The sequence below is a fragment of the Limulus polyphemus genome, unplaced genomic scaffold (genome assembly GCF_000517525.1).
Source record: "Limulus polyphemus unplaced genomic scaffold, Limulus_polyphemus-2.1.2 Scaffold2504, whole genome shotgun sequence".
Lineage (NCBI taxonomy): Eukaryota > Metazoa > Arthropoda > Merostomata > Xiphosura > Limulidae > Limulus > Limulus polyphemus.
In genome coordinates, this window is record NW_013668114.1 from 43,019 (window position 1) to 55,931 (window position 12,913).

Below are 12,913 nucleotides of genomic sequence, written 5' to 3' on the forward strand. Positions count from 1 at the left end.
ATTTTCAACAACGTTCAATTACACTAAGTATGTTGTTGTAAATGAATAAAAAACTGAATCCCTGCCGTAAGAGTAGGGCCCTAGCATGGCCAGGTGGTTAGGGCGCTCGACTTGCAATCTGCGGGTCGCGGGTTCGAATCCCCGTCACACCAAACATGCTCGCCCTTTCAGCCGTGGGGGCGTGATAATGTGACGGTCAATCCCACTATTCGTTGATAAAAGAGTATCCCAAGAGTTGGCGGTGGGTGGTGATGACTAGCTGCCTTCCCTCTAGTCTTAAACTGCTAAATTAGGGACGGCTAGCGCAGATAGCCCTCGTGTAGCTTTGCGCGAAATTAAAAAAAAAAAACTAACTGCCGTAAGAATGTACTCCACCCCATTACACCACCTCTAGCAAGTAACAGTTCAGGTAGATCATCACCTCAAATGTTATTTTTATTATTTAAACTCTGCCTTTAATATGGAAAATTTTAAACGTGACCCGTCACACTAGTCCACACACTTCCCATAATTCATTGTCCACAATCTATGCTCTAAGAGCCACAGACGCTGTGCTTCCCTTATGTATCTAAGGTAAGAGGGTTTCAGACTGGTTATTAACTGCAATACAAAGGTGCTCTGAACTCCTTAACATGATATGGTTGAGAAACTCAAATAATGAACAATGTGGAAGGAATCGGTCAAAGAACCTATGGCCTATCACAACCCACAGATTTTGTTTGTTTTTTTCCTGGTGGCAGACACATTCCTTTTCGACTGTCCCTGTTGGCAAAGTATATTAACCTAACATGTTTAACAGACGGCTAAAGAAATTACATTTCACAATACTTTTAACCATGCCCTCTAGAAAGTCGAGGAGAAGCTTGCTCTTACTAACTGTCGGACAGGCTAGGGTAATTAGGTTGCACTTCCGTATCTATAATACTCAAGTGGTATATGTAACGTTCTATAAGTTAAAATAACTAGGTGATGATATCACTTCTCTTTTCTGTGTGTGTGTGACAGATAAGTTCATGATACGATCTTTATAAACAATATGATCGTTTATTTTATATACCCTCGTATTAGCTTTAGACAGGATGACAACGTTTTATAAATGTTCATTACTTAAAACTGAACCGGGAGTTGACACGTTTAACGACATGTTTTAGAGGTTTTGGGGCCTCTACCATACAAAGACGTGTAGTAGCCAAGCCATATAAGGATCTATCATCTCCAAACCCACGTACCATATAAGGATCTACCATCACCAAACACATGTACCATATAACGACTAACTATCTCCAAGCCTAACTACCATATAATGACCTACTATCTCCAAACTTAACTTTCATATAATAACCGACTATCTACAAACCTAACTAATATATAATGACCGACTATCTATAGCCTAACTACCATATAATGACCTACAATTTCCAAACTTAATAACCACATGATGACCGACTATCTCTTAAACTAGCTACCATATAACGACACAATATCTTCAAACCTAACTACGATATAATGACCTACTATTACCAAACCTAAATACCATATAATGATATATTATATCTAAATCTAACTACCATATAAGGATCTACCATCTCCAAACCCTTCTGCCATATAATGACTAACTACCTCCAAACCTAAAAACCATATAATGACCTATTATCTTCATACATAACTACAATATAATGACCTACTGTCTCCAAACCTAAATACCACGTATTGACCAACTATCTTGAAACTTAACTATCTTATAATGATCTACTATCTTCAAACCTAACTACCATATAATGACCAAATATCTCCAAACCTAACTACCATATCTTGACCTACTATCTTGAAACATATCTACCATATAATGACCTATTATTTCTAACCTAATAGTCATATTCTACAAACCTGAGTACCATATAATAACCATTATCTTTAAATCTAACTACCATATAATGATCTACTATCTTCAACCTAACTACCATATAAGGACCAACCATCTCCAAACCCTTCTGCCATATAATGACTAACTACCTCCAAACCTAAAAACCATATAATGACCTATTATCTTCATACATAACTACAATATAATGACCTACTGTCTCCAAACCTAAATACCACGTATTGACCAACTATCTTGAAACTTAACTATCTTATAATGATCTACTATCTTCAAACCTAACTACCATATAAGGACCAACTATCTCCAAATCGAACTACCATATAAGGACCAACTACCTTCGACCTAATTATCATGTAATGACCTACTGTCTCACAACCTAACTACAATATAATGAACTACTATCTTCAAACCTAACTACTATATAATGAACAACTATCTTCATACATAACGCGTATATAGAAACCAACTATCTCCAAACCTAACTACCATATAAGGACCAACTACCTTCGACCTAACTATAATATAATGACCTACTATCTCAAACCCTAACTACCATATAATAACCTACTATCTCCAAACCAAACAATTATATAATCACCTACTATCTCCAAACCAAACAATTATATAATCACCTACCATTTCCAAACCAAATTTTTATGTAATAACCTACAATTCCCAAACTTAATAACCATATAATGATCGACTATCTCCAAACCTAACTACCACATAATGACCTACTTTCTCCAAACCTAACTACAATGTAATAACCTACTATCTCCTAACCTAACTACCATATAATGACCTACTACCTTCAAACCGAACTACCATATAATGACCAACTATCTCGAAACATAACTACCATATAATGAACTAAAATCTTCAACCCTAACTACCATATAATGACCTACTGTCTCCAAACATAACTACCATATAATGACCTACTATCTACAAACCTAACTACCATATAATGATCTACTATCTATAAACCTAACTACCATATAATGGCCTACTGTCTCAAACCTAACTATCATATAATGAACTACAATCTCCAAACCTAACTACCATAAATTGACATATTATCTACAAACCTAAGTACTATATAGTAATCTATTATCATCAAATCTAACTACCATATAATGATCTACTATCTTCGACCTAACTACCAAAAATGACCTACAATTTCCAAACCAAATTATTATGTAATAACCTACAATTTCCAAACTTAATAACCATATCAGGACCTACTATCGACAAACCTAACTAGCATATAATTTCCTAGCATTTACAAACCTAACTACCATTAGTAACCCATTATCTCCAAACATAACTACCATATAATGACCTACTATCTACAAACCTAACTACCATATAATGACCTACTGTCTCAAACCTAATTATCATATAATGAACTACAATCTCCAAACCTAACTACCATAAATTGACATATTATCTACAAACCTAAGTACTATATAGTAATCTATTATCATCAAATCTAACTACCATATAATGACCTACTATGTACAAACCTAACTACCATTAGTAACCCATTATCTCCAAACCTAACTACCACATGATGACCTAATATCTCCAAACCTAACTACAATATAATGATCTATTTTGTCCAAACCTATGTACCGTCAAATGAACTACCATCTTCAACTCTAACTACCATATAATGACCTACTATCTCAAAACCTAACTATCATATCATGACCTACTATCGACAAACCTAACAACCATATAATTTCCTAATATTTACAAACCTAACTACCATATAATGACCAACTATCTCAAAACCTAACTACCATTTAATGACCTACTATCTCAAAACCTAACTACCATATAATGACCAACTATCTTCTCACATAACTGCCATAAAATGATCGACTATCAAAAAACCTACATACAATATAATTACATACTATCTCCAAAAATAACTACCATATAATGATCTACTATCTTGAAGCCAACCTACCATATAATTACCTGATATATCCAAACCCATGTACCATATAAGTATCTATCATCTCCAAACCCATGTGGCATAAAGTGACTAACTATCTCCAAACCTAAAAACCATATAATGATCTACTATCTACAAAACTAACTACGATATAATGACCTTCTCTCTAAAAACCAAACTGACATATCATGAGGGAATATCTTCCAACCTAACTACCATAGAATGACCAACTATCAACAAACCTAAGCATCATATAATGACCTTCTATCTTCACACCTAACTACTAAATAATGACCTACTATCCTCAAACATAAATGTCATATGGTGATCTAATATCTTCATAAATAACTCCTATATAATAACCTACTATCTCGAAACCTAACTATAATGACCTACTGTTTCCAAACCTAATTACCATATAATGATCTATAATCTAAACACCTAACTAACATATAATGACCTAATGTTTTCAAACCTTACTACCATAAAATGACATAATATCTCCAAACCAATTTACCATGTAAGGATCTACCATCTCCAAACCCATGTGCCATATAATGACTAACTGCCATAAAATAACCCACTATCTTCATACATAACTACCATATAATGAACTACTCTCTTCCAACCTAACTACCATATAATGAACTACTCTCTTCAAACCTAACTACCATATAATTACTTACTATCTCCAAACCAAACTATCATATAATGAGATACTATTTCTAACCTAATAACCGTATAATGACCGACTATATCGAATACTAACTACCATATAACGACCTACTATCTCCAAATCTAACTATCATATAATGACCTACTATCTTCAAACCTAATTATCATATAATGACCTACTATCTCCAAACCTAACTGCTATATAATGACCTACTATCTCCAAACCTAACTGCTATATAATGACCTACTATTACCAAGCTGAACTACCGTATAATGACCTAATATCTCCAAACCCAATTCTTATATAAGGATCTACTATCTCCAAAATCATGTGCTATATAATGACTAACTATCTCCAAATCTAACTACCATATAATGACCTAATATCTTCATATGTAACTACCATATAATGTCTTACTATCTCCAAACCTAACAACCCCGTATTGACCTACTATATTCAAAATAAACTACCATATAGTGACCTACTATCTACAAACCTAACTATCATATAATGATACTATTGTTAAGCCTCTGTCTAATGTGTATTTTAAAACAAGTTTCTCGTTTTTTCGCTTCAGTGTTTGAAATTGTGCTTATTGTAGCACAGAATAACATCTTATCGCTATGAACTTTAAGTGGATATACTTTACGTTTCCACCTATTATGGATGTCTTTTTTCCATTCTTTTCTAAAATTGTTTACATGCTGTAGTTTATTAAGGCAAACTAAGACTATATACCGTAATTCTTCCGCACTGTTGAGATACTTGTTTCCCCGAAATTGGACCGAAGGCCGCCTGGAGGGATCACCTGTTTTAACCATTCGCACCACTATACAGTAGTTTGTATGTCGTATCATTCAGTAGACACTAAAAAGACGTCACATAAGGGACTCTTAACGTTTCAATTTGTACTGTCGTGACTTCAGTACAACGTACGCATGCCATGAATCACGAGAAGAATTATGCACACTGTGAGCTACAACACAACATGAGATATGAACTTCAAAAGTAAGAAACAATAATATTTGTTACTATTAATTTTTGTTTTATTTACTCTCGAAACGGAACACATCAAATATATATATTTGTTATTTGGTTAAACATGAAAGTTTACCGTCACGAACAAGGTATTTAACAGTCATCAAAGCGAATTACTTGGTACGTGTTTTTTTCACAATCTTCAATTTAGAGGACTCGCCAAAGAATTTAATTTGTCTGACAGTCCCCCAGACAAAACTAATTTCTTCAAAGATCCTTCACTCCATTTTATACAAGGATCTTATAACACTAACGAAAACCTAAACTTTTAATTCTTTTTTTTCAAATTCTTCTCCTACCTTTTGTCTATCAGATTAGGGACGCAGTTGAACGCGTCCCGAGCTAGCAAACGCGTTGTTTTTTGTTTTTTAATGCGAAACTATTTTTTAATACATAAAAACAATTAACACTTACAAAGTTTTATCTCTGAAAGTGATTAACGATTTGTTTACTTTAAACCATTTCCACTTTACGTCATTCTTTTATATATATTTATAGAAAACATCTATCAATAAGGGAAAACACTTCAATTTGTTAACAAAAACTGTTTACAACAGCTTTCTATAGTTAAAAGTATGATTACGGTTGTTGTCACTCCCCATCACACCACTAACATATCTGATTATACTTGTTATTACTCAACATCACACCACTAACAGATCTGATTACATTTGTTGTCACACGACATCACATCACTAACAGATCTGATTACATTGTTGTCACTCACCATCACATCACTAACAGAACTGATTACACTTGTTATTACTCAACATCACACCACTAACAGATCTGATTACATTTGTTGTCACACGACATCACATCACTAACAGATCTGATTACATTATTGTCATTCACCATCACATCACTAACAGAACTGATTATACTTGTTATTACTCAACATCACACCACTAACAGATCTGATTACATTTGTTGTCACACGACATCACATCACTAACATATCTGATTATACTTGTTATTACTCACCATCACATCACTAACATATCTGATTATACTTGTTATTACTCACCATCACATCACTAACAGAACTGATTACATTGTTGTCACTCACCATCACATCACTAATAGAACTGATTACATTGTTGTCACTCACCATCACATCACTAACAGATCTGATTACATTTATTGTCACTCAACATCACATCACTATCATATCTTATTACATTTGTTGTCACTTGACATCACATCACTAACAGATATGATTACATTGTTGTCACTTGACATCACATCACTAACAGATATGATTACAGTTGTTGTCACACGACATCACATCACTAACAGATCTGATGACATTTTTTCTCATCTGACATCACATCACTAACATCTTATTACAGTTGTTGTCATTGTTGTCACTTGACATCACATCACTAACAGATATGATTACATTGTTGTCATTTGACATCACATCACTAACAGATATGATGACATTTTTTGTCATCTGACATCACATCACTAACATCTTATTACAGTTGTCATTGTTGTCACTTGACATCACATCATTAACTGATTTGATTACATTTTTTGTCACTTGACATCACATCATTTACAGATATGATTACGGTTGTTGTCAATGTTCAGCTACTCTCCTACCACCAACAGATCGTATTACGCTTGTGACATTATCATCACACGAAGAAGTCTGACTACATTAGTCATTAATAATGAGAAGGCTTCAACCAGTATAGTGTTAAATAATTTTATATCAGTAGGAGTCATTGTTTCATTAATATTACTACACACATTACAGTATAAAAATCATTATTTTACAGGAGTTATTGTTTCATTAATATTACTACACACATTACAGTATAAAAATCATTATTTTACATGTGTCAGAGTTTTATTAATGTTGCTACACTACAGTATGAAACCACTACTTTAAATTCCTTTCACTTTAGGTACTTATTTTACGATGTCATTTATATAGAGTGGCACCTTCTGTCTTCTCGTGGAGAGGTATTTGCAAGATTACACTCATGTAATACACATATCTTCTTTTTTTATTAATACTGTTTGTATATCTATAAGAGAAATAGAATGTTGATTTAAACATTACACCAGAAATCAGTCTAATTATCACAAAGCATATAAACATTACATCACAAGGAAGTTCAGACTGATTTGTGATGTAATGTTTATATATTCTGTGATAACGGAAAGATCAGACTGATTTATGATATAATGTTTACATATATTCTGTGATAACGGGAAGATCAGACTGATTTGTGATGTAATATTTATATATTCTGTGATAACAGGAAGATCAGACTGAATTGTGATGTAATGTTTATATATTCTGTGATAACGGGAAGATCAGACTGATTTGTGATGTAATGTTTATATATTCTGTGATAACGGGAAGATCAGACTGATTTGTGAAGAAATGTTTATATGTTCTGTGATAACGGGAAGATCAGACTGATAGGTTATCACAGAATATATAAACATTACATCACAAATCAGTCTGATCTTCCCGTTATCACCGAACATATAAACATCACATCACAAATCAGTCTGATCTTCCCGTTATCACAGAACATATAAACATTATATAACAAATCAGTCTGATCTTCCCGTTATCACAGAACATATAAACATTCCTTCACAAATCAGTCTGACCTTTCCGTTATCACAGAACATATAAACATTCCTTTAGAAGCTTTAATATATATTATCGTAAATAAAAGTTTTTAAAAGTGTTTTTGTCGACGTCGTTAAAAGCTTATCATGTCCACGTAAAAAAAGTTTGGAGATTTTCGTATTAAAGATAAGCATCGCATTTATAAAATAACTCTGTCTGTATACATTTAATTAAAGCAGATATTTAAAAAGTTTATTTCCTCAGTTACACTGGTTAAATTGTTAGGTTTTTTTACAAATGCACTATGAAAGAAATATTTTGTTGACTTTTGTCTGCTTATTTTATACACACACACAAACATATGTACACGGGTTATTTTTTAACATACAAAAATATTCATCACCTTAAAGTTTTGTAGTTTTAATGATTCGGTAGATTTGTTTACTTTGCTTTAGTTTTAAAACTACTTTTTGACTTATGGAAAACATACACCGTTTCGTCCACACAAGGTTGTAAGCGAAATCAATAAGAGAATGTTGGAAACGCCTGTTTAGCGTCTGTGTATATTTGTTTTATGTAAATGTGTGAAAAAAATAATAATGCTTATACGCCAGAAAATCGCAAATTCGCATATATTTCTTGATTATTGATCAATACATTGCGTTGCCGTGGTAACCAGGTTAGAAAATGTCCTTATGTTCTATTGATCGTGGCGACACGAGGTAAAGGAGAGGCGCCTAGTTGTCTGTATGTCCGCTTTAATACCGCATATTCTTTAGTTGTTTCTTCTTCTCGAGGCAAAAAGTATTCTCATCATTATCATATTACAACAACCCTCGAGGCATTTGTTCATTACGCTACGCTTAAGAACATGAGCACTTGCTAAATGAAGAACTAACAACAAGAACAGCGCAGGGAACCTTGTCCTAGCAGAAATATCGACAACTACGTCAGCAGTCGATGTGCAAGTTTACGAAATCAGGCCACTTTAGGCACTTGGTCTGTCTTAACACTTTTATTTAAGTAGCAAGTATCTATGTAACTTAATCTTCTAAGATCATCAGCTGTGGAGATGATTGGAGATCACCATGGACGATTTTGGAAAACGGTGACCGCACCAAAAATGGCAAGTCCACCTTGTGCCTCGGTCTTTACTAGTGTTGGTTCTGAAGTCAGCAGAGGAAATACGGTAAGTCGACTAGGTTTGTTTTTCGACTGTTTCAGTGTCGTCATCTCTAAAGCCCTCTGGGTGATGTAAACTTACATTTAGGGAAACTTCCATTATTTTATTAGTCATCATTGGATAAGTTGAGGCACAATACTAATATATTGAAAGCTATAATTCCACAGTATACCTAGTGAGAAAAAAATCAAACATTCAAATAACAGCGCATGCGCACGGTCCTCTTCAATATTGTATTGCGTAATAAAAAAAAGGCATTACAATAGATTATCACAAAATTAAATGGTTAGAAAATTTTATTTGCTCTAACGCCTGCTTAAAAATTGAAAATCGCTTAATGTAACATCACAATGTTAAAAGTCTAGGCCTAAACATGTAAAGTCTCGTACACAGCTTTTAAAATGAAGAGTGAAAAGAACATCACATAAGTCACGGTTCGAACACGTTGAAAAGGCCTAGCGTCTCTAATTAAAATGTTATTCCTGGTTTTCGTACCAAGTTGAATATACGCAAATGCCAGAATTTTTTATATTATATTTTTTTCTTAAACATAAAGCTACACAATGGGCTATCTATGCTCTGCCCACCGCAGGTATTGTAGCGCTGTTTTTAGCGTTATAAGTCCACAGACTTACAGCTGAGCCACCGAAGAGGGATATCAGAAAAAACTGAGAAAAACAAATTGAAACTAAAACCATCAGTGCAATCAGATCGTGTTTGCATTGACTATCGATGTTTCACACTTTAGTTTGCTATTCTTCGGTAAGTGCTCTTAGTATTTGTAATTGATTTTCTGTAATCTTGAACAAATTTAATTACTAATACTGTTTATATTCGTGTTGATTTTTCAGTTCAAACTGTTCATTTTTTATTCTGTTAAGTTGTTGACAAAATGTGTTAAGATTTTTTGCGTTTGTTTAATGAATCCAGGAGAACATAATAATATATTTCTCTCAGTCTGTTTTATCTTCCATGGTATTTTTAATACTCTCGATTTTTTTTTTTACTTTAAGTTTTTCCAAGTCTACTTTTACTCTAGTAAATACTGCCTAAAGCTAGTTCCTTTCTTTTATTCTATCTTAATAATCTTATCCGTAATAAAATTGATTATAGTCTACGGAGCACTGTCTGTAAACCTCTGATATATTGATACCAGTCAGAATATCTAAGTTTTAACCGTTATAAATATATATGTTCTAGCTGCTTTCTTCACCATTCGAAAACATTGTATTTTCAGTCTTAGCTAATTGCGTGAACATTAGAATTTTAAAATTTTAGCCTATTTATGTATAACTTGTGTATATTTTTCCAATGAAATATTTAGTTTAGATTGTGTGTGTTACTGATTAAACCGTTTAAAATTTGATATAAATTGTCAATATATCTAGTTTTAAATATTGAGTTTGAAGTTAACTACTGTTGATTCTTAAAGAGTGCGTTCAGATTATCGTGTTTCTTAATTAATCAGTTTTCAACATATTACTAATTATTTTGTAATTTTGTCTGTTTTAGATGAAATAATTTATCATCTTTATTAATTAATATACCGAATATTGCTTTATAATATTTTTATAGAAATTATTAACTTGAAATGGTGATTATTTAACCTTTGTCTATTCTCTGGTAAAAGGGCCTGATATTAGTTCCCTTCATTTTCTTGATGGAAAAAATTATTATTATTCTCATATTTGTTCGTAGATTTGCCAGTAGTAATGAATCATGTTTCTACAAACGTCGGCTATATAAGTTTCACCTTCAATCTATTGAGTCGTACGTTTTCATTGTAAGCAAATCATATATTCACGTTGATTTTTTTCTACGCTGGACATGACGTCCAGATGTGACTAAAATACGACAGAAAGATCTACAATTTAAAAATCTATAGGCAAAACATTATCAAAATGTTTAGGATATAAACACTCGGTAATTGATATCTTGTTTCAACTACAGAGCTTGGTAAACTATACCATAGAACTTTTGATTTTAAGTATTTCATTTAAGGATACCATTTTGCAATATTATTAACAAGGGATAAGATAGCCTTGGTAGTAACATAACATATAGGTCTAATAGCAATAGATTAGATAACATTGGTATTAATATAACATAATGGTTCAATAGCGATATATAATATAACGGTAGTAATAATAATATAACATAATGGTCTAATAGCCCTAGATTAGATAACGTTAGTAGTAATATAACATAATGGTCCAATAGCAATAGATAAGATAACATAAATATAACATAATAGTCTAAAGCACTAGATAAGATCACGCTCGTAGTAATATTACATAATGGTCTAATAGCAATAGTTTGGTATTTCTCTATATACTGTTGTAAGCGTCTCATTTCCAGTACAATACAGCCAGTAGCGAGAGTGTATGTGAAAAGGTGTTAGGGATATTTTACTTTAGAAATGGATAAATATATCTATATTTAAAACTATACTTAAGCGTTTAAGTAAAATAAGGGTGACACACTAAACGAAATATAACCAACAGTCAAGCTTTTAGAATAAATAAAATATGCTCAGATGAAATTGACTACAGAAAACACACCAAGGATATAAAACAAACCATGTTACAAAGAGGGTATAAAGATACCGAATTCAACAAATTGAAAAGGCTTAAAACACTTAGCAGAAAAACATCCTAAATCAGAGCAATACAAAACATTCAAATAGAATTCCTCTAATTGTCTTAAACATATACTTTTTTTTTTAAAGCAGAACTCTAAAGATATGTTTGTTCACACAAAAATGAATTACATCCCACCCAAAAATGGTTGTCGTACATACAATAAAGTCCATTGTCAATCACCGAAAAAGATCTTCCTGTTGCTCAACACTTTAACCAACCTGGTCATTCTATTAAGTTATTACTCTCATCGGCATTGAAACATGATTCAAAACTAAAGCAGATAGAAAAATAAAAGAAGCTTATTGGATTGCTAATCTACACACTGTTCAACCTATCGGAATTAATCTAGATCCTGGAATCAGTGATCTCAGTTCACTGGTTTCATCTCTACCAGATAATATAACATTGGTATTAACATAATATAATGGTCTCTAAGCAATAGATGATATAACGATAGTAGTAACATAACCTAATGGTCTAATAGCATTAAATAAGATAATATTGGTATTAATAATATAATGGTCTAATAACAATAGTTGAGATAACCTTGGTAATAATATAACATAATCATCTAATGATTGAAAATAATATGTAACATAATGGTCTAATAGGAATAGATAAGATAACGATTGTATTAATATAACATAATGGCCCAATACCAATGGATAAAATAACGTTCTTAGTAATATAACATAAAGGTCTAGTAGCACTATATGGCATAACATTGATATTCATATAAAATATTACTAAAATAAAAATAGATAAGATATCACTGGTTTTAATATAACATAATGGTCTAATAGCAATATATAAGAAAACGATGCTATTAATATAACCCAAGAATCTAATAGCAGTAAAAAAAGATAACATTTCTATTAATATAACATAATAGTATAAGAGCAATAAATAACATAACATTGATACAGGTTG

The 12,913-nt window shown here is 32.3% G+C and overlaps 1 protein-coding gene across 1 annotated transcript in view; it reads left to right on the forward strand.

Moving 5' to 3' along the window:
* Nucleotides 1–8,880: 8,880 nt before the first annotated feature.
* LOC106467144 (rhotekin-like) overlaps nucleotides 8,881–12,913 on the forward strand; it is a 99,785-nt gene continuing 95,752 nt past the window's right edge. Inside the window, exon 1 of the mRNA XM_022395278.1 lies at nucleotides 8,881–9,347. Coding sequence (XP_022250986.1) covers nucleotides 9,231–9,347 — 117 coding nt within the window. The 5' untranslated portion in view covers nucleotides 8,881–9,230. The remainder of the gene's footprint in view (nucleotides 9,348–12,913) is intronic.